This window comes from Borostomias antarcticus (genome assembly GCF_949987555.1).
Source record: "Borostomias antarcticus genome assembly, chromosome: 1".
Lineage (NCBI taxonomy): Eukaryota > Metazoa > Chordata > Actinopteri > Stomiiformes > Stomiidae > Borostomias > Borostomias antarcticus.
The window spans coordinates 51,439,181-51,461,807 of NC_140234.1; the positions used below are offsets into that span (position 1 = coordinate 51,439,181).

Here is a 22,627-nt window from a genome sequence, read left to right on the forward strand (position 1 = left end):
GTGACACACACACACACACACACACACACATTCTGTGAGAAATATTTTTGGTGATAATACTCTATTAGCACGGTCTTTAGTTGCTCTGCCTTGTTCTAGGGTTGCACTATGAGATGTCAGAAAACAATGGCATGTGCTTATTAATGCTTACCACACCCTAAACACCCTTCCCTGTAGCCTCTCTCCCCTCAACACACACACACACACACACACACACACACACTCACACTACCCTTCCCAGCCCCTGAGGCTTGTGCCCCTATCTCAACTAGACCTCCACTTACCCCCACCCTTGGTTCCACCCACCCACACACACACACACACAGACACAGAGACACACACACCGCTCTGCCCCCGACCCAGACAGTGGTTTGGCTCTTAGAGGGGGGTTTCCTGTTGTTGTCCTTATCAGGCTGGAAAGCAGCCTTGATCTGTCTAATGGTCAGACTGTAACCTGCTCTGGTCATGCGACACCAGAGCTCAGTCTGGCCTCTCAGGATTAGTACACAACTGTCTCTCTCCCTGGTCTCTCCAGTACACAACTGTCTCTCCCTGGTCTCTCAAGAGCAGGGGTGGCTGTGGCTCAGTGGTAGAGTGGGTCGTCCAATGATCGTAGGGTCGGCGGTTCGAATCCCACATGTCAAAGTGTCCTTGGGCGAGACACTGAACCCCAAATTGCTCCCAATGAGCAGGCTAGCATGCCAGCTGCTGCCATTGGTGTGTGAATGGGTGAATGAGTGGCCATTGTAAAGCGCTTTGGATAAAAGCGCTATATAAGTGCAGTCCATTTACCAGTACACAGCTGTCTCTCTCCCTGGTCTCTCCAGTACACAACTGTCTCTCTGGCTGTGGCTCTCTGCCATGCCTTTAGCAGATTTACATTGATTTCCAAAGTAAAAATCAGTCATGCATCTGATGGACCTAAAAAAAAAAGACAATCATTCTCAGAGTACTTTGCATGCCGGTTTGCCAGTGAAGTCCCAGATACACGTGACTTTGTGCGCCAGACTTTTTAGCTTAATGATGTGCCGTTTCAAAGTATGGTAATACTCTGTCTGCATTTAAGATCCTCCAAATGCTCAGACACGCACATTCCCAGTGTCAAGCGAGCAACTCCTCTCAGCAGACACGCTGTAACCTTGTGCAGTCTCGCTTTGCACGCTCATTATCGGCCACACTTACCAAGATGGCCGCCGATTTCTTTGAAACGGCTTCGGACAACTGTTTAGTGGCCTCCCCCGTGTCGTCACCTCGGTTGCTGCTGACACCTGGGACGGGTATGGATGGACGGCTCCACATGTGGAACACAGGGCCTGTAGTCCTTGGGGGGAATGCCCTGAATGTGTTTACATACATTCCCTTTGGCTGCCGCCCATTATCCAAAGGACCGGCCTTGAAGAGAGAAAAGCCATACAAGCCAAGAAAGGATTGTTCTAATCTGTCCGACAGTTCTGTCTGCCATTGACTTTGCATGGTGCCTAGGTGCCTCTCTCTTCCTCTCTCTCTCTCTCTCTTTTTCTCCCTCTCTCAGGTAATTGCTTCCACCTTGGGCCTGACATGCAGATACTGAAAGAGACTCATAGAAATCAAGCGCATTCCCTCCGCTAACAAACCCTAGCCTCAACAATGGTTTTCTATTTCATTCACGGGTGCAGAGTTGAAGTGGAACTCTATACCGGTGACAGAGTTCAAGTGATTGTGGGATTCAGCAGGTTTTCTTTCATCCAGGTTTTTAAACACGGATAGTAAGATGATCTTTATTAAATAGGACCGCTGGTCTTATCTGCCTTATGATAAGTCATTTTTATCAACTCGAGGTCACTGCCTCGTTAATTGCCTTTGAAGGCTTTGGAGAAGAAGAGCAGTTTTAGAATGTAAGGTTATAAATTGGATCCTGAGCTGATTAGATGTTTAATCTATTTTGCCCATAGGTAATACAGTACATACCTACTTACATGAAGCGCATTTCTGGGGTCTACCGACATGGTGACACATTTGCTTTAGCTTCCTCACCAAATCTGAGTGTGAGAAAGAATTATATTGTGGACCACATTGTTAATATTTTATTTAATGGGTCACTGCACATTGCACACCCTCATTTTTGCCCTGTTTGATGTAGGCAGTTGAAGTACCATATCATGATAAATCAGCCCAGATATCCTGATGAGGATCACTCACATGGCCTGCCGGAGCCCCAGCCTGCGCTCTGGTTCCAGAGCAGGCGGGAGTGGAGACCTGGTGCTGGAGTGTGTGTGCTAGTCTTGTTTCTGTCTCACCGAGGCAGCCCTCCTTGGCCAGCTTGAGGCCCATGAGACGTGGCTGTTTTCCACGCTCTCCAGCCCAGCCCAGCCCTCTCTCCCCACCACCAAAGCTCTCTTCTGGGGTGGGAGTGGAAAGGCTACCCCCACACCCTCCACACACCACCATCTCTATTCAGCCTGAATGTGTTTTACTCCCCCCCCCTTTTCTTCCTCTGTCTTTACGAGCTCGCTAACTACAACAAGGTCCCTCAAGGCTTTCCCTTGGCCTTGCTCCAGGACAGTTGCTTTGTAAATCACTCCATCCACAGGGGAAGGAAGCTGGAGAATTCCAGACAATCCACAGCTCTCACTGTCCCTCTCGTTCTCTTTCTTTCTCTCTCTCCCACGCACGCGCACACACACGTGCACACACGCGCGCACACACACACACACACACACACACACACACACACACACAATTTCGGCCTCTACGGCTGTCTGTTTCTCTGGGACTGGAAAAGGAGCCGGGCTTGGTTGGATGTTGGTATGGGGCGAGGGAGAAATGTTTTGGGCTGGGAGGGAGGGGTTCAATTCCAACTCTTCTTTTTTTTTCCCCCTCAGCGGTGTCTGTCAACCATGTGTTGGTCTGTCGAGGCTTCAGGCTCCCAGCGCTATCTGATCCACATTTTTCCCCTCGCTACTCTTGGAACCCCCCCCCCCCCCCCCCAAAAAAAACAGTCTGCTCCACAGACTTGGCTTGCGCCTTTTTTTTTTTTTGTAAAATTCTGATCTCAGCTAATGCCAATTTTTTAGCCCCGACTCTCATTATACCTGGAAAATAATTACGGGTGAAGCTAATTCCCGTCCGCTCATGCGTGGAGTAATTGGACTGTAAAAAGAAGAGGGGGCAGGGTGGGGGTGAGGGGGGATGGTCCTAAATATAGCTCTGCAGTGTTGGCTCTTTGTTTGCAGCTTTACTTGCACCCTGTCTGATATACTCAACCCCCCCTCTTTTGTTGTACGGTACAGACTCATGTGGGATCATTTACAGATCTGGGTTGTCCCGTGACAGTTCACAGGAAGGGGGTTGGGGGTGTGTGTCTGAAATCCCATATCGAGCCAGGTTATGAAGATGTGAATGTATGGGTCTCACTCATCTCACCCTCCCTCTCCACAGGTGGTAATGGCCCCACATGAACCCTCAGTGGTGTTTGTGGACAACTACATCAAGCTCCTGGCTGACGGTAACCCTGAGACCTTCCAGAAAATTCTGGACATGAAGGTGGGTTTGGGTCTACTTTTGTTGTGGCTATAGAGAGAGAGTGAGGTTTCCTGTTTTCACTTGTTGTCCTCTTCCTTCCCTTTCAAGCTTGTTGTCTTGCCGTCCACATGCTGTCTTGTGTTGTGAAATGCTGTTCTTGCGTCTTGTTGTTTCCTGTGTGATGTCTCAAGTTTCCTCACCGGGTCTGTCGCCACGGATGTTCCTTTATTACATCTTCTCCCTTGGATGTGTTCCTGCTCTGTGTTTGAGTCCGTTTCTGTGTCTTGGTGGACAATGGACGGATCTCAAAAGTCTGTCCTACCCCTGCCCTTCCCCTCATCTCTCTCATACTCATTTTAAGGAGGAACGGAGGAAAACCTCCATGACGGATTATATTTTAGATTGAGTGATTCTGACCATTTTTCAACATTTTGTGTGTGTGTGTGTGCGTGTGCGTGTGCGTGTGCGTGTGTGTGTGTAGGGTCTGAAGCGCAGTGAGCAGAGCAGCATGCTGGAGCTCTTCAGACAGAGGCTGCCCACCCCTCCATCAGGGGCCGACGGTGGCCCCTCCCTCTCCTTCAGCACCCCCACCCCTGAGCAGGAGTCCTCCCGCATCCGCCGGCTAGAGAAGCTCATCAAGAAGCGACTGTGAACACACACACACACACGCACACGCAGTCCATACCCAGAAAGGTTCAGACTGGGCTACTCTTTCCTCTCTCAAAAAAAACACAAGAAAAACCTCTGGTTGCACACACACACACACACACACACAGAACCAGTTTCATCACAAAGACTTTTCCCTGCTCAGCTTAATCACAATGGGCGATTGTAGCACTGGGCAGAGAGACGATTGTTTCTTCTTTTTCTTTCTTTTTTTTTTTTTTACTGGCATTAATATGAACCTCATGATTTCAAAGTCAGTGTCGGATTATGAAGAAATTTCCTCAACTGCTAAATGATGTTGGCACGTATAAGTCATTTACTTCTGTCTGTATACATAATTGTTTCATTTCTCCTTTTATGACACTTAAGGCCCAGGCTTTGTAAAATAATTAAATGTACTGTACATCATACACTCTGTACATTGCTGAGAACTGTGTTTGCACTTAATGACGGAATCAAGAGCTACCAGCTGAGCTAACTCAAAACCGCTTCAGGCAACTTGCTGCCACTCTGGCACCCATCCTCTCTCTAACTGGGAACAGAAAATGTTTATTTGAAGCCAACATTCTCTGAATGTTCAAGCTGTTCTACTGTATATTGGTGTATCTCCATGGGTTCGCTTCATGAAAGGGTGGATGCAGTTCAGAGGTTGGGTACATTTCCTGCATCTGGCCCTTCAGTGTGGGTTCAGGAGTCCTACGGGTGTATGGTGCTAGGATGGTGTCCCACCACACATTGCTGTCTGGTCCAAGTTCAGTGGTTCAATCCCCCTGTTCTGGGACAGGGAGGATCTTGGGATTTCCTGTCTCCTCAATTAGACACGAGGCTGTTTCTTTTTGGGTTTTAAACTCCCTCAAGGTTGGTTGGGAAATTAAAACCAGCTCATGCCTTTTTAACTTGGGCCCTTGGCCAGGGAGAGATGGTGAGAGAGTGTGAGTGGGTAGGTGTGTGAGAGAGCACAGAAGTGTGCACAATGTGAAGTGTTTTCATTTATTTAACCTCCTTTCCCCTATGAAACTCCAGCCTGTCAAGCCCTGTGTGTTATTTGAAGATGGGGAGAGATTTGACAGGAGACGAGGCTACCAATGGCTGGTGTTGACTGAGTATGAATGTGTTTGAATGGAACATCTGAAACTCTTTAATCTGTGCAAAGGGGAGGGAGCCTGCCGGTTTCCCCATTGATAATATTGGATTTAGAGACCTCAAAAGCTACATTTACAGGAGGTAAATGTCTCTTCGCTGACATGGAGGTTGTAGTTAAAAATAAATAAAAAATCTACAATGACTCGCTGAAATTTTAAGAGAATCAAGATATTTGAAGAAATTAAGGGCAAATATCATAGTGTGGGGTGTTGGACATGGTCTTCAGAGAGCCTTACTCCCTTTTGATGTCCTTGATAAATGTATTAATATATCCATGCTATTATGCTTTTTATGTGCACATTCCTGCCTTCTGTTGATAAGTGAATAATTGATACTTTGTATTCTCAGAGTAATATAGGCTACATTGGCAACTGGTGAAATGACACTAATAAAGGTTTGCCATAAAGTTAACCTTACTTGTCTTGTTTTGCTGTCTTCAAATAAAGCACAGACAATGGTCTGTTCCGCTTGTCTAGGCATACTCATCGTGGTTAATACAGATTGCAGTTCACTTTTACAGCCAATGAGGGGTGGGGGTGAAAGAGTTCCCATGTTTCGTTTTGTTGCCACTAAATCCTTCCTCTCCAATCAGCAACAAGGGGCCGTTTTAAAAGGCGTTTCCTTCCCCTGCACTTACTCCCCACACAATGAACCCTTTTGAGTCGAGAGGATAGAATTTGAAGGCAAACCTGAGTGCCTCCTCCGATGACACATAGTTGAAAAATATTGCTAGGCTAAGTTGAAAAGTAAAGTTTTTATTTATTATCCTTGTTTTGGGGAAAGGTCCATGCATATGACGATTTGGGATTTAGAACAAGAAGCAGCACGTGCATAGTTGCAAGGTTTTTAAGAATTGGAATCACTGGATTACCGACGGCCGTAAAGTGTAGCCTATTGCCAAGCAACAAGTTGATCCAAGCTAATCGCCGTCAGGCTTTCGTCGCTGCGTGGTCACTGGAAATTAAAAGAAGGTCGGTTGCACTCCCTGCTTTCGCGCTGTACGGGGTCGATACAGTGCGATAGCCTACCTGGTTAAAACTTCACGTTTTCAAACGCCTTTAGCAACCTACCTAGCCTACCTAACTAGCGGGACCATTTGGAAACTGGAGTGAAAGAAATGGTGGGCAGACTAAACTTGCCGAATGTGTGTGACGACGATCCATTGGACATGAGCTGCAAAGCTGAACGGGCACTTGACAGCCCGGACTCCGGACTGCCCCCCAGCCCCAGTCCAAGTGCCTGGCTTTTGCCCGCATGCGGAGATAAAGAAGCAATAAGCCCCGTTTCTGAGGACGAGGGCAGATCATCCTTGGTACGTATCGCTGATTGGCTTCGTTCTGGAATATGTTAGAATTAACATGCGTTACCTTGTTAGGCTACTGGAAAACGTACACATCTTTGAAACGTTGCTTGTCAGTGTTGCAAAGTTGAATGTTGCAACATTGTTTCCTAAGGAGTTTCGCATGATCCTCCGTTTTGATGACTCACCGAACCATGTCCAGCAAATGTCTATAACGGATACGTTATCACCTCCACTAAACCCTTTCTCCTCGAGTTAACGGTCGGCTCACTGCTTTGCAGATTCCAATTTTACCGATAGGATCTGTTCCCCAGCTGCAGCCGTTGTCCTACGGAGAGGGAATAGAACTTGATCCACTTCCGCCCAAGGAAATACGGTATTCTGTTTTGAATTACTGCATGAACAAATATGCCTGTGCTGAAAGTGTTTTGGGAATTGGCTAGACGTGTAGGCTAATGGATAGGCTACCTTTTGTGTGGTGGTATTAGACCTGTAGCATGTGCACAAGGTAACAAGATTTCACAACAGAAGTGAATATCTCAGCAACATAACCCATGCCCTAACGTTTGACCCCACCCCCACAATCCAGATACACCTCGTCAGTACGCTACGGCTCTGAGCGCCACTACATCCACAATGTGGCCCTCCAGCCATGGGGCCTGGGTCTGGATCACTGCAGCCAGACCTTCGTGGCCCTATCCCACAGCACCTGGAGACGCTACAAGACCCAACTGGAGTTTCAGCCTCGTCAACGAGCCCAGCGCTTCCAGAGCACAACCATTGTCTACCCCAAACACGCCCGCGCTGTCTACACCACAGAGCTGAGTTATGACAGCCGCCGGCTAGCCAGGCGCTTTCTCTCCAGTGTGGAGCTAGAGGCTACTGACCGTAGCAGGATACCCCAGTGAGGGGAGAGGGTGGTTGAGGAACAAGCAGTTGGCATAACTGTGTGGCATAACTATTCACCAGGCTGACCACCATGGACTGAGGTCAACGTGAGCAATTTCTCTTTAAACAGGACATTGAACTTAGGACTGTGAACCATCAGATGATGGGGTACCGTTGCCATGGCTGTCCAGAGGAGCATTTGAACAAGATATGAAGGGGTGTTTGGGAAGTGTAGTCTGGAATGTTGCTGTTTGAACACAGTCCGAGTGTAACCGTTGGCGTTTGGGTTGATGAACTTACAATTTTCCAACAGTAGTTTCCATGCAGGGTTTCATGTTAAGTGAGAGTTCTAGTTTGTAGACACAAGGGGGAGGTGTTATTGTACACATGATTATTTTTGCACAATGTTGGCACAAGCAGATTATCTTGGCATGGATAGCATAACATCAAACTTCATCTTGCTCTAACACCTTATGCGGTTCTTCGGACAACATTTAACCTTATTTAAAGGGTATTGTGTAAAGGGCAGTAAATTGCGAGTTCTGTTTATCTGAATGCTATGCTGAATAGTTGAAGTGGTTTTAGATTGAGGAAGTAGGTAATGACTTGTAATGAGGACTGAGGAGTATGGGTCATAATTGCTCAGAGATTGTGAGAGATGGTTCAGTGTCTGCTAATATTGAGTAGCTTTTCACTAACGTTTGCGTGCACCATTATGTTCATTATCTTCTATCTTTGTTTACTACAGAAGTCTTGTATGTATTTATTTTGTGTTCATCAGCTCCATTTGTAGCCTAGTGATACATGGGTGTTTACCTTTTTATCCTACAGGGACACACTTTAAAGCCTCAGCTGTCTTGTGACTCCCTATGTGCCTTACTGAAGTTAAATTTGTCTATTGGTTTTAAGCTCTTTATTTTTTAGTCAGTTTGAAATAAAATCAGTTTTAACAGAATTACAAGCTGTAATTATTTGAATGGTTAAACCTTACTGATTTTAGAATTTGCATGGTCTCATACCAGAGGGTACACATCTAACAGTTGTCACTGCATTGCTCGTTGGCATTGCTTCACCTCACTTGCCTCTTCAATCTTGGGTCCATACAAACACGTGACCACTTCTAAGAAACACCCCTTTAGCTCGCTGGGCCACTAAAAAGCTAGCAATTTGATGGTGTGGGTAGGTGGTATTCATACTGAGTTTAACAATTTCAGCTCATATTGCTCACACTGACAAGACATTTAACATTTTGGAACAAGTGAACCATTACGCTACATCTACATGTTGCAGATTCAACAGGTGACCTTTTTTTTCTTCAACAACTACACCCTCTGCAGGGCAGTACAGTTACAGCACTATGGCCCACCACAGTATATGTAAAAACATTGTACCCTTCCCCCTTTCTATAATAGCCTAGTGCTTAGAATAAAGTGTTCTGTTTAAAACAAGAAAATGACAAGGCTGCACCCTTGATCTATATTCACAAACTTAAAGATACTTAGCAAGTTAGGGCCATTTACAAAAATCATAAGTCACAAATGAAACTGGCCAATCATCCTAAATTGTCATAGATTTGTCACATGACTGCCACCTACAGGCGGTGCAGGATGATGACACCACTGTGCTCTCCAGGTGGCGGAAAGGTCCTTAGGTCATGTTACCGATCACCCCATGTTGTGAGGCCAAGTACCATTGCCTCCTGTTCGCTTAGTACACCTCTATCCTTTCTGCCTCAGCCACTGGGTCCTCCAGGACACCCCAGACTCCCTGGCTTGGCTGGAGAGGTCAACCTGGTCCCCTGAATGCTGCTCCTGGAAAGTGTCTTGTGAAGTCCCTGTCACTTCTTCTTTGAGTCTCCCTCTTGCCTCTCTCTGCCCTTTGTCTGTGTGAAGACTGGTTTGACTCTTAGCCTTGGTCTTTTTGGTGTCGGAGCCCTTCAATGTCGTTTTAGGCCGTTTCCGACCTGCTCAGCACTGAATTTATCTGCAGCAAGACATTGTGGGGTTAAAGGGAGATGATGACACTTAAAAATCAGGATTTCTCATGATGCGTTTTTGGACCTGAACCTGCTTTTCCATTTGTTTGGGCTAATGCATAATGTAGATTGTAAGGGAGTGGGAAATCTTGTCATACATCATGCAAGATGTGGAGTGGAATGGAAACATCTGACAAACTGTTTTTATAATAAGACGTCCTCCTAGGTGGGTTTACTATTCTATAAAACATGTCAGTTTGGGCTATGGATGGTCTTGCCTGCCATTAGGTGTGCAGGACTGTATTCTATGATTTCCAAACTTTCTGGCATATTTATGTCATAGGTGCTGATGAGTGAGACTTTTTGATGGCACTGGATTATTGTGCATCAGTAGACTAAGAGACATCACCTTATCTTAATACCTGCATCGTCAGTTTGAAGGTGAGCTGTTGTTGTGACCCTTTCTTGGCAACCCACGTTTCTTCTCCTTGACTTTGTCTTTTCTAATTTTCTTCTCCTTTACATCCTCTTTAAATCCTGCTATAAATCTGTTATCCATGGTCCTAACATTCATTCTATGCAGAGTAACATATAGCTACTGTTTTTTTTAACAACGGAGCTAAATTGTTTAATGTGAAAGTAAACTAAACGGTGGACGCCACCATGGAAACGGAAATATAGGCCAACTCTCTTGCACATGCCAAGGATGCATCAAGGATGGACACACTAACCTCCCTGCACAATCCATAGTTTGCATTCCTTTGCTTGATTTATAGGCCTACTGTTGTCTTATTTCTCACCTCTGAGCACTCAAACCGACTTTTATGTAATGTAAGCGTATTTTCGCGCGACAACCTGATATGCTCCAGTCTTATCCACGGACGGCTGCACTGCTGGAGCTGTTTCTCAGGGCAGCCAGAAGGAAACGGGTCGGACGTCACCAAGGGGGTGTGTCTTGAGTGGAATGTGTACGGACATGTAGTTGTTGTCAATGATGTAGGCTTGTTTATTGTAGGCTACGTCGGGATCGGCAGCAGGACTTCGGACAAAGCCTGCTTAATAAAATCAACGAGCCCTCCAAATGGATCCAGATAATAGCAAATCATCGGAGGAACCGCCAAACGACGACTGGGAAGACATAAACGATACTGAATTACTCAGTTTAACGCTACAGGCAGAACACCTAGGTGAGTCGCCTCCCTTACAGCTGCAACACCTATTTATTAACTTGCCTATTTATGCCTATTTAAAATAGCCCCTTCCTCGTGTTTTGCTGGTCTTATCGAATACATAATGGTTGTTGTAAGTTGCATTAATTGTCGGTTGGTTATCATGACACAACATAATCCATCTCTTCTACCACGTGACGACTTTCAGCTCCCCCTGAGCAATGCAGTGTCCAGCAAAAGGCACAGCCACAGTCCCCTCCAAAGGCTCCCATGCAGAAGAAGTATGAGATCCTGAAGAGAAAGTAAATCCGTCCTCCCATCTAACCAGCATCGTTCAACGCACAGCAGTCACCACAGCCCTAGAGTCTAGAGCAGGGGGGTCAAACTCAAATACACAGTGGGCCAAAATTTAAAACTTGAACAAAGTCGCGGGCCAACATTGAACAAATGAAAATCAACTTTCAACCAGTGAATTTAAACAGTGAAGAGTCCTTAAAAGAACAGCCTGGCCCATTCTTTCCAAGGCCATTAGACCACTGTAGTTAATGATTTAACTAGCTACTTTGAAATGCTGTGCAAATGTAATCACATACTGTGCTACTGTGTTTTTGTTCTTGCATTAGACTGGTATGACTGCAGAAACACTATGATATCCAATCTCAGCGGACATATCTGATCCTTATACTTTAACTTTGTTGTCAATACCAACACTGAATGTATAAGTGTAAATTCAGTGGTATTATGTTGGCTCCACAAACAAGGCAAACAGGTCTATCTTTTACATATGTAAACAGATATTCTGCCTCCCACCTGTCCAGAAAGCTTGTTTTCTGCCTTTCTTTTCGCCATTTTTAAGAAGGGGTAACACGGTTACAGTTGTAGTATGAGATTGCTATGACTACTGTCACAGAAGAGAGGGCGTTTCTGGGTCCTGTCTTGATTGACGGGCCAAAACAACAGCAGAGCATTATGGGATTTGTAGTATTAGCGGTGAATGCGCTGTATAATACTGGCGGGCCAGCTCTAGTAGTCATTTGGTATTGCCTCGCGGGCCAAATATAATTACACTGCGGGCCAAATTTGGCCCGCGGGCCAGAGTTTGACACCCATGGTCTAGAGCCTCTATGAGCATGTTCCAGTTGATCCACAACTCACTCTTTAGTGTGTGTGATTCAGTCTCTGTTTTATCTGTTCCTGTGTACATGTGTGTATGTCTCAGGGCTGACTACTTTGTCTGGCCTAAGACAAGATGGAGTAAAGACCTATCCATCCCCAACGTGAGACCAATGGATAGGTTCTTCAAGTCGCACCTCAGTGTCACCCAGCTGTGTGACCAGTCCTGGTGTGAGATAAAGATGGTGTATGGCCTCATCAAGCCGCTGGTGAGGAGGAAAGAGATGCAGGCGACTAAAGTGACCACTGGGGCTAGCATTCATCTGGCCAGACGTAAGCATGTTTAAAGTGTGAGTTAACCCAAATGGCGACATCTTTGGAGTCTTGCTCCAGTCTACAATAGTCTTTCCTGGCCCTGCTGGTCGTTTGATGTCACAGCTCAGATCAAGATATTTTCATTAAGTTAGATTTATGTGAGGCTATAGGCTACATTATGGAATTAGTACATCATGCAACTACGCACCTATCTGTGGACAGGTGCATAGGAGAAAAATACAAGTAATGAAATGAAAAAGGAACGCCCCGTAGCTGTTGCAAAATCCTGTGTAACCCACTGCATCTAGTGGTCAATTGCTTATTGCACATTCAGATATTTTTTATTGCTGCAATATTTTGGTATGTGACCTTTGTCAGTAACGAAGCAGCAATAAAATGTTTTAATGTGAAAACAAAGACAGTGTGCAGGAACAAAGTCAGCATATATGGCAATATGCTAGTTAAAAACATGAACATACTGTTAAATCCACCTCTAAAACCTTCATAGTGGATTTAAAAACATCTATTGAGACCTGCTCCTCAAGTTTGAGATCAATTTGTAACATGTTCCAGGCAGAAGGAGCCGAATAACTAAAAGCCATTTCCCCCTTTTCTGTTCTGACTTTGGGAACAGACAGCAGCAAGAAGTCCTGTGATCTTAAGGAGTATTTCCCAGTACTTTTTTGTAAAATGTAGGCACAGAGGTAAGAAGGAAGAAGACCAAGAATTGCCTTATAAATAATGATGTACCAATGAATAATTCTACGAGTAGACAATGCAGACCATCCAACCCGATCATACAAGGTGCAGTGATGAGTACGATTTCTACAGTTTGTGATGAATCTCAAAGCACCATGGTAAACAGTATTGATTGCATTGAGGCACTGAGAGGAAGCATGGTAAATGGACTGCACTTATATAGCGCTTTTCCACCTTAGCGGCACTCAAAGCGCTTTACAATGGCCTCTCATTTATCCATTCACACACACATTCACACACCAATGGCGGCAGCTGCCATGCAAGGTGCTAACCTGCTCATTGGGAGCAATTTGGGGTTAGGTGTCTTGCTCAAGGACACTTCGACATGTAGACAGTTGGAGCTGGGATTCGAACCACTGACCCTTCGATCACTGAACGACCTGCTCTACCAACTGAGCTACAGACGCATGCATGTACAGAACATCACCATAATCAAGCACAGGCATGAATGTAGCAGCAACAAGTCTCTGTTTAACCTCAAAAGAAAAACAAAACGTATTTCTGAAATAAAAACCCAATTTCAGCTTCAGCTTCTTCACCAGGAGCTGAATATGTGGTTTAAAAGAGAGATTGTCAATTAAAATTCCAAGATACTGTACAAAGAAACAGTATGTTTCTTTTCCCTGAAAAGTGACAATTGATGGTAAGTTCAGTGGCAAAACAAGTTTCGTTTTGTCAGAATTTAAGACAAGTTTCAGTTGACACAAAGTATTTGATCACACTTTACAATAAGGGTCACAAAAAACATCAGTTAACTGTTAACTAATGCTTATTTAGGGTTAGGTTATTAATGTTAATTAATGCCTTAGTTAAGGTTAGGGTTAGGTTACTTAACCTTAGTTTACATAAATAACATTAGTAAATGGTTAATAGAGACATTAGTTAACTGTTACTTAATGCTTAATAATGCATTAACTAACGCTTATTAGTGTACCCTTATTGTAAAGTGTTACTAAGTATTTTGTGCTGTAGCCACACAGTGACAACCCATTCCCATTCCCTGTGTGTTCAGAGCTGGAGGCCCATCCCAATGTTGTGTCAGTGCCTGTGGTTACCAGAGAGGACAGAGAGGCGGTGCTTTTCCTCAACATGCTGCAGAAGATCAGAGCAATACAAGCAGGTATGGTGGTTGTTAGACTCACAAGTCATTCTCTAAACACTGCGCTCAACTAGAGACTGAGGACATGAAGCCTGATTTCTCCGCTAAAAATAGGTGGAAACAATGAGTTAAAAATACTGAATAGAACCACATTAATCTGTTAAAAACAGGCACACATCTTTTATTAGGACAGGATTGGTCCATCCAGCCTGACGTGTCATGTATGACTGGCATGTATGATTGAGGCTGCAGATGACGCATGATTGGGAATTCTGCAGTAAACACCATCAGTGCCTTTACATGACCACGAGAAACTCGACTTGAAACCCGAGAATTGTTGGTTTATGCCAATAATATGATTATTCCGTACACATGTGCATTAGTAATGCGATAATGTGACTGAACTCAAGACGGAAGTAAAGCAGTTGAGAAAACACTAGGACCATCAAATTGAGCTTAGGTGGGGCTTATCCCCTGACCCCATGCTGGGCTTTCCTGACGTATAATCTTACCTTACCTCTGAGAATTCCTAATTGTAGGGGAAGGTTTTCCCGGGACTTCAAAGCAACTGGACGACAGAAGAGAGTAACAGCTGACTCTAGTGTCAGCAGTCTGAAGCAAATGCAATAAGTCCTATTACACTTCCTGTATAGGCCCTAGCCTACTGTAGCTACAGTAGTATACATACACACTTTCCTTCATTCATTCAACACATGGTTGAATACAAGCCTCTGCCAGTAACATTAGCTACTGTAACTCATCCTAGTGGGTGCTAGCTAGTAAACGTCTATCTGGACCTCAACATTTTTTTTCCTGAATAACAAGATAGTTAGCGGTCTTCGCTTAACTAACCAGCAAGATATGCTGCCATTATGTATTGGTTAAGTAAATTAGCAGTAAAGATATGAAGCGAGTCGAGTGACTTGCCAAACAGTAGCTACAACTTAAAGTAAACTGATGCTGAATGAACACTGGCTGCTGGCCATTGGCTCAGATGGCTAACGTTAACACAAAGCTGTCATCAGATGATCTGCAAAGCAGTTTGCATGTCTCCCGGAGCCCCAGTCCAAGGGCCCAGCTCCAGCTTTCTTCTAAGGCAGGGGTCGGCAACCTGTACTATCAAAAGAGCCATTTCTGGCCAAAAAATGAATACAAAATCTGACTGGAGCTGCAAAACATATTTGAGCTTAAAATGAAGGTAATGCTTCCCCTTAGATTTATTTTCAGGTGTGGTGGTATATGTACCCAGGGGGACACATAAAGGGGGGCAGGGGTGTCTGGGGGTCCAAGGGGGAAATTTTGAGCACCAAACACTACATTTCCTGCATTCTGAATTTCTATAGTCTGCTGCTATCTAACTTGACGCGCCAGATAGTTTGCTTCGCATAATCATCTGGGAGGAAATCTCCTTTGGTATTGCTTGGAAAAGGGCAGACACTTTCAAAATTACTTGGCAGGTGATTGAATGAACCATCTGTGTATCAACATCAATCACGCGCTAACTTCAACCGCTCCTCACTGTCGTCACACTTAAACCCACCCTGCCTGTTTGTATTTCAAATTCCTCATAACCAACGCTGATTGGCGAGATTGTTTTCTGATCTGGCACAAACTGATCTTTATGGAGAGTATCCAGACTGATTTGCGAAAGAAACAGAATGTCAGATCACAAAATCAGGATGGTCTCACGAGGCTAGCTGCTATCTAGCTAGTTAGCTAACTTGAATGCCAACATTACCATTTATTTTAGTAATAAATAAATGTATTTAATAGTAATATATTTATTTAGTTATTCATTTCCATATAATGTTTGTCAAAGCCAGTGAGCCACTGTAGAGGGGGTTAAAGAGCGGCAGATTGCAGAGCCCTGCTCTAAGGGATATTACTGTAATTCTTCAGCCCACAGGGTCTCACCCTCACTGGGATTCTAATGAATAATTATTAAGATGAGATTGAGTAGATTCTGCCCATCTTTCGTCGCAGGCTCAAAACTCATCTCTTCAAGAAGTACTACAACAATCCTCCCACCTAAGCACTTATTATATTATATTGCACTGTACTTTAGATTGTGATTCTTGCACTTTGCCTTCAGCACTAGATTATGCTCTTAGTCACTTGTTTGTTTTAGAAAGAAGATGCACTTGTGAGTTCTGGCAAGTAGTAGTACATTGGCTCTTCCTACGTTAAATGCAATTATTGTTAGTCGCTTTGGATAAAAGCGTCTGCTAAATGACTGTAATGTAATGTAGATTCACCTAGCCTCTAACCACATTCACCTAGCCTCTAACCACATTCACCTAGCCTCTAACCACATTGCAGATACTGACTGGTTGTGGTATATTGACATGTGTGTGTTTGCGTGTGTATATTCTAGGACAGCATGTCCGGGAGTTGGGAGTTTTCGGGGTGCTGGAAGGAGTGTTTCTTACGGGCATAGTTGATGACTTGTGTCATAATGACTCTGGCCAGCTGGTCCTGAGTGACCTGAAGACTCGCGGTCAGAATTCCTTCCCGGGCTCCGCCCAGGCCAAGGGGCATGCCTTACAGGTAGCCAAATTTGTTTTCTTATTGATGCACAGCAGCATATGGTGGAGACAATTTTCCCTTCTGGGACAATAAAAATATATCATTTTGCAACTGTCACACAACAGTCAGATCATTCCTGTACTATTTTAGTGGAATTTCACATAATGTTTATTTATTGTTTTTATGTCTCTCTCTCTCTCTCTCTCTCTCTCTCTCTGAGGTTGGCCTGTACAAGCTCCTGTTAGATGCCATGGTAAGAGGCCAGTTAGAGAGAGACTGGCTCATCCTGCACCTCCAGGAGCGACATCTGCAGCCTCAGCAGGCCCTGAGTGACGCGATCCGGGAACAGGCAGAGACCATGGGCTACACTGTAGCCACACTGGGGGAGCTCCTGGATGTGCTACTGGCTGTGTTAGCCTCCAACAACATACAAGGAGTGGACCAGTTATGTATAGAATACACCCACCAGAGCTCCGGAGGCCTTATTGGGACCAGGGAGGTAAAGTTTGAGGAAGACCAGCTCAGGGTTGAGCTCAGGGGATACTTAGCCTACTGGAGGGGGGAGAGGGAGCCCCAGGGAGTGGACATTGAGGATGCGTGGAAGTGTAAGATGTGCCCCTATGAGGAGATATGTGATTGGAGGAAGGGTATGTCACAAAAGGAACTGTCAGAGAATGGCAATAAGAGAGCCAAGTTGGATTCTCCCAAATTGGATAGTCCTAGATTGGCTGGCTCTGTCTTGGGTGCCCCTGTGTTGGCTAGTGAAATGTTTGGAAGTCCCAGCAGGTTGGAGGGTCCTAAGTTGGATCCTGTGTTAGATACTCCCCAGTTGGATGCTGATGTGTTGGATGGTCCCAAGAGGAGTTGTTCCAGGGAAGAGAACCCCATAGTGGAGATCTCCGGCAGTCCATGTGTTTTAGGTTGATTTGGGCAGGTAACAGTGTGCACCGTACTGTAGTAGCCTACCTCAATGGGTCCGGGTCCAGTGGGAAACATGGCAATATGTTAGTGTTCATTTGTACTAATATTGTAAGGCATTTGATTGTTTTAAAGTGCACTCTTTATAATGTAGTGGCATCTAGTGGAATGGACTTGGCAGAAATTGAATATATTCATACATATGTTTCAATTAGTGTGTATAATCCCATGAAAATAGTTGTGTTTTTGTTACCTTAGAATGAGCCTTTTATATCTACATAGGGAACGGGTCCCTCCACAGAGCCCGCCATGTTGCACCATGTACCTAATTGTATTCAGTTGGTTGCAATCTGCAACCTCACCAATAGATGCTGCCAAAATCACATACTATGCCTTTAAAGGACTAGTTTGGTATTTCGCATTATAAGCCCTATTATAGGGTTATTTATGATCTTATTCAAGAGTCCACATAAATGACTGTGCACTCATGAGATATTAGTGCTCATTGCTCATGTCACAGCTACTGTGGTACACAATGGATCTCTATGGGCATATGCCCATATATACTGTACGCCCATAGAGATCCATTGTGTACATGGCTATAAACTAATATTTGAAGAGTAGTGTAAAATTGTCAACACTAAAGCAGTGTACAGTAGCAGTAACTAGAGGTTTCATTCTCTGCCTGAACTCGAGGCCAGGGCTGGGCCGGTCTCATGGTCAGAGATCACAGATCATCATAGAGATAAGGTCTTTATTTCTTCTTTTTAAAATATATATATAATTGAGGGAGGGGGTGTAACTTATTTGGTGTGATAATCGGAATGGTATATGTATTGTAACATTGTAACCTTAAACCTTATGTATCAATCACAGCAGTGATCGATACATAATAAGGTTACAACAGGTTACAGTGTTACAATACATTGCAACATGCCCATATTTGACCATATGAGCATATTTCTGTCATTCAAATTCTCTCTAATCCACAAAGTCTGATTGTTAATTTCTTGTGTCAATTATGTTTTCATATCCAGTCAATCAAAGGTGATGCTTTGAAATGTGTCAGGTTTTCGCTGCCTGCACCACACTCACTTTGTGATTCCTTTGCCAGAGGAAGTAGGCTATTCAGTAAGATCCCGCGAGTAATTCTGAACAGAGTTTTGTCATTCAAACAACTCAATTAATTTACTTATAACCAGCCAATTTACTAAGAAATGTTTGGTTTTAAACCAGGCTTGGGCCCATAAATGCAGCGAATGGCTCGGACCGAACCTGCACTGGCTCACAGTGAGTGTTGGGTCACGCTTTTTTTGGGGGGGGGTGTGATCTAAGCTCTAGCAGTAACTCAGAGTTTACCTGGCACCCATTAATAAGTTAACTGAAATTCGACTGGGCAGTAGCTAGCATTAGCATTACACCAGTGTCCAAAAGGTCACTGCTTCAAGTCCCAAGGCCACTTTACAAGGTGGGAACTTATCCAGTGTCTGGAGAGCTACTGGGTGAGTTCCCATCAATACTTGCACACCTTTGTGCCCTTGAGCAAGGCTAGCAACACGAGCTCATAACATCCAGGAGTAGCCTACTGCTAATGCTGCCAAGACCAAATGCCATGGGGGATGGTTGAGACAGAAGGGCATTGCTATTAATGGTCCAAAGCATGCATAATAATTGTGCTCTTCTAATTATCCATAACTGTATGTATTCATGCTTAGCCTCATGATAAAGCAATGAACTAAAACTACTGCATTCCACAAGAATAAATGTTTTTTGATATTTGGGTTTAAGAATAACTTTCAAACCAACTCGATATGTTTTTATATATCAGCTTTATTATGTGAATGAATAATCTGAATCCCCAAATATGAGTGTCTACAAGTCTTTATGATCTGAGATCTGTAAATACTTTTAACACAATACCTGTTGACATGCTGTCTTTCAAAGTCTAATCTTTGTGTTATGATCATGTATTACAAGCGAAATTCTTTGCTTTGTAACCTGAACCTTGACATAGAAGGAGCTCCCCTCTCTCTTCCTCTCTCTCCTACCTCTTTCTCTCACACACACACACACACACACACACACACACACACACACACACACACACACACACAGTGAACACACCATTCTTGCTTTGATAGGTTTTCTCCTCTAGGTGGGGCTAGAGTGTAAAACATGGTGGTGCACAAGGACACAGAAGCAACACACAAAAACACAGGAAAGACTTTCACATAATATAAGTACAAAAACAGCAACATATCAACAATATTTAAAACAAGTGTACATAATTCACATGTAAAATGTATACATAAAGTAAGACATGCCGGTGGTCCAGGAATGTCAGCGCATTGTGTGTGTATGTGTACGTGTGTGTGTGTTTTGTGTGCTGGCTCGCTCGCTCGCAGGGTGCAGTGATGCGTCTAGTGCAGCATGCTAGAGAGCCGTTGCATGTAGTGATGCATGTGACTCCCCTCCCTTAGCCCCTGCCGCTGGCCAACTCTAGATTGGGCAAAGGAAGCCGAGTGCGTAAGTCTTCCGAGGTCAGTCCTCTCCTTCACCAAGACCCCCCCTTGCCTCCCAGCGGCAGCGCACGGTAACTGGAGTCTTGCGACTCCAGGCTAAACTGGGTGGGGATCACAGGATAGCAGTGGGCCCTACCAACCTGCCACTGCTCCATTGCCACGTGGGTAAACCCGTGTGTAAAAGCGTGCTGGAGCAATGATTGCGCGCTGTGCGAATGCGTGCTTGAGCAAGTGAGGAAGCTATTTCGTTTCGAAAGACGTTTCGAAAGATCATGGCATGTGAAAACCACAACAGGCCTATGCTCTATGTAAGCACAACTAGCGATTCATCAAGACAGATTGATGAAAACAACCGTTTCGCGGCAGAAAATAGATTTTTAGAAACTGCATTCTAAGTGCCCCGACCACCGCCATTACATGGATATACTGGCTCGCACTGGATTTTGAATTTCTTCTACATGCCTCCGAACTACACCAAAGTGATCTCGGTGAGTCAAACGTCTTATAATATGTCGTAAATAAGGTCCAGGTTGTCAAAAACGAGCATTGTCCTTTAAGTCCTAAAACTAGATCCTGGTGTACAGTAGGTACCGGGGCAGTCTAGGTGCTTAAGAATAAAGCGGAGTCCCATGCTAAATGCGTCGTCTACAGACCTGTTGATGCCATGTTTCCATCCACTTGTCAATCGAATTATGTGAGGATCGCTAAAAATATGAATGCGAATAAAGCCGGTGAACGTACGTTTCCATCTAGAGCTTTAAATCGGATAAAGCATTTATCACAAAAGCCTTTTATCGAACAAGAGAAATACCGACGAGATCGACAGTATAAACTTTTTGTCAATTTTCAGGACATTTAATCGGATTTTACTGTTTCCGAGAGCGGGTTTCCATTCACCTCTTAAAATTTGCATTTTCCCAAATTGCGGAAAAAAATTTTGAATGGAAACGGCAGAAATTCGAAAAAAGGCCGAAATATCGCAAAAAAGATTTTACACTCGGAGGAGGTGGAAAAGTGCGTATCGATAGTAGGAAAATTCGACTTTAGTCGTTCAGTACAGACCTGTGAGTTGACCAAAAAGTTGTTGACATGAGACGCTCTCTTAACACTACAAAGACTTATTGGACGATTTTGGGTTTTCATTTGCACATAACTAGGCTATATTTTAATAAAACATTGAAGTCCGCCAGTCAATGACTTTTCCTAAAATGGTGTTATGTTGCACCCCCTATTGTTAAATATATTCAAGATCATTCAAATAAAAACAATATTGTGTATGTTTTTTATTTATAACTATATCAGCCGCCAGCTGTTCAATGAACGGCTATAGGGAATGCGCAGTTTCGCGCTATGTACAGCCTATTATATGCACAGTTTCGCGCAATGTAGGCTATTATAAATAAGTATTATTCATTGGGGGAGCTTGGACTCGCTGGGGACTGGTGGAGAGACGCATAGTCTACAGAGCCTCCCCAGACGCGACTTCATCCTCCAGTTGGCTGAAGAGCTGCGCGCTCTGGTGTCCAAACAGCCACCGGCGGCACCCCTCGCAGTGTCCACAGAAGAACACCCCCCCAAAAATACCTGCATGGTGAAGACAAGCTGCAGCAAGAACAGAACTGTCTACCAATGCACGAAGTGCACCAAAGCTGTCTGTGGCAGTTGCACTGCCAAGGTGCAGAGGATATGTGCAAAGTGTATTTGAGCTTCCGCCTCAACCGCGCGTAAGAGCAGAGCGCATCAACCGCGCGTAAGAGCAGAGCGCATCAAGTCGTGTATAGCCTACAACTAGTGGCCCATAGCCAATAAAACAGCTTATTGTTGTATTCATAGCCTATATCAACTAGATAATTAGATAATTATTAATTTCATTAGATAATTATTAAACATCTAAGTTCTATATATATGCTGCATCTGTGATCACAAGACGCATAGGCCTAGCCTACCGTAAAAAGCGATCCGTTCTCATTTATTAACTTGGATAATTATTAATTAGATAATTATTATGTATCTACATTCTATGCTGCATCTGTAGGCCTACAGTAGGCTAGGCCTCTGTTTTATTTGGATCCTTGGCCAAAATGCTGTTCTTGTAGGCTAGCCGTTTCATCGTTCATCCTTTTGTGAAGTGTAGGCTATACTGTTATATTGTTAAATTGTGAAAATAACATGTTGTTGTGTTATTTTATTGCCATATAGTCATTGTGTTAGTAGTATGAAAGGACAAAATTAAGCCTCGAGTTGTACAGTACAATCCTAAGACCGTATATATATACGAAAAAACTATGCGTTCTTAGGCATTCAACGGCTACTGGCCGATATATATAGTGAGCCTCGGCGGTTCTAGTGTTAATGATGTTATTTAATTGCGCCCTCTTCTTCTACGGGTGTTTTTTGCATTTTTATTTTCATTTTCACAAGAAGTGCCACCATATTGGGAGTCAGCAGCTCGACATGCTGACTCCCAATATTCGCAAAACAAAACTGAATGGAAACGTGCGTACATTCGCATTTTCTTTTGCGGATTTTCATAAAATTCGCTAAAAATTTGCGATACATTTGGATGGAAACCCAGCTCATAAGGCATTTTTCATTCTTAATTCGCATAAAATGTTTGGATGGAAACATGGCTACTGAAGTGAATTGATGAGGGTCCAAAATGTCCAAACTCTCCTCAAACAATTACAATGTCTTTCTACCTCACGTAAAAAAAACAAGCCTGTTCAAGCCTGT

At 44.1% G+C, this 22,627-nt stretch overlaps 3 protein-coding genes across 6 annotated transcripts in view; all 3 read left to right on the plus strand.

The window, feature by feature from the left end:
* vps53 (VPS53 subunit of GARP complex) overlaps positions 1–5,664 on the plus strand; it is a 33,197-nt gene extending 27,533 nt beyond the window's left edge. For all 3 annotated transcript variants that reach the window (XM_084440664.1, XM_084440662.1, XM_084440663.1), the window contains 2 exons: positions 3,418–3,522; positions 3,983–5,664. In XM_084440664.1, coding sequence (XP_084296790.1) covers positions 3,418–3,522; positions 3,983–4,153 — 276 coding nt within the window. In that variant the 3' untranslated portion in view covers positions 4,154–5,664. The remainder of the gene's footprint in view (positions 1–3,417; positions 3,523–3,982) is intronic.
* Positions 5,665–5,992: 328 nt separating this feature from the next.
* Positions 5,993–8,443, plus strand: rflnb (refilin B). Of its 2 annotated transcripts, none has more exons than XM_084443397.1 (3): positions 5,993–6,622; positions 6,892–6,986; positions 7,200–8,443. In XM_084443397.1, exons 1-3 carry the CDS (start codon positions 6,428–6,430, stop codon positions 7,516–7,518), a joined length of 609 nt encoding a protein of 202 aa, XP_084299523.1. In that variant the 5' UTR covers positions 5,993–6,427; the 3' UTR covers positions 7,519–8,443. The 2 variants fall into 2 exon arrangements, with proteins under 2 accessions (XP_084299523.1, XP_084299524.1); XM_084443398.1 differs by having other exon boundaries at positions 6,925–6,986.
* Positions 8,444–10,512: 2,069 nt separating this feature from the next.
* On the plus strand, positions 10,513–19,172 carry exo5 (exonuclease 5). The gene is made up of 6 exons (XM_084442207.1): positions 10,513–10,660; positions 10,851–10,944; positions 11,862–12,088; positions 13,842–13,949; positions 16,303–16,475; positions 16,675–19,172. Exons 1-6 carry the CDS (start codon positions 10,555–10,557, stop codon positions 17,377–17,379), a joined length of 1,413 nt encoding a protein of 470 aa, XP_084298333.1. The 5' UTR covers positions 10,513–10,554; the 3' UTR covers positions 17,380–19,172.
* The last annotated feature ends 3,455 nt before the right edge of the window (positions 19,173–22,627 follow it).

Coding starts and splice junctions, on each gene's coding strand:
- exo5 (XM_084442207.1), top strand. CDS start 10,555: ATGGATCCAGATAATAGCAAATCATCGGAGGAACCGCCAAACGACGAC. Junction 10,945..11,861: donor TATGAGATCCTGAAGAGAAA/GTAAATCCGTCC, acceptor TGTATGTCTCAG/GGCTGACTACTTTGTCTGGC. Junction 12,089..13,841: donor TAGCATTCATCTGGCCAGAC/GTAAGCATGTTT, acceptor CTGTGTGTTCAG/AGCTGGAGGCCCATCCCAAT.
- rflnb (XM_084443397.1), top strand. CDS start 6,428: ATGGTGGGCAGACTAAACTTGCCGAATGTGTGTGACGACGATCCATTG. Junction 6,623..6,891: donor ACGAGGGCAGATCATCCTTG/GTACGTATCGCT, acceptor ACTGCTTTGCAG/ATTCCAATTTTACCGATAGG. Junction 6,987..7,199: donor CTTCCGCCCAAGGAAATACG/GTATTCTGTTTT, acceptor CCCACAATCCAG/ATACACCTCGTCAGTACGCT.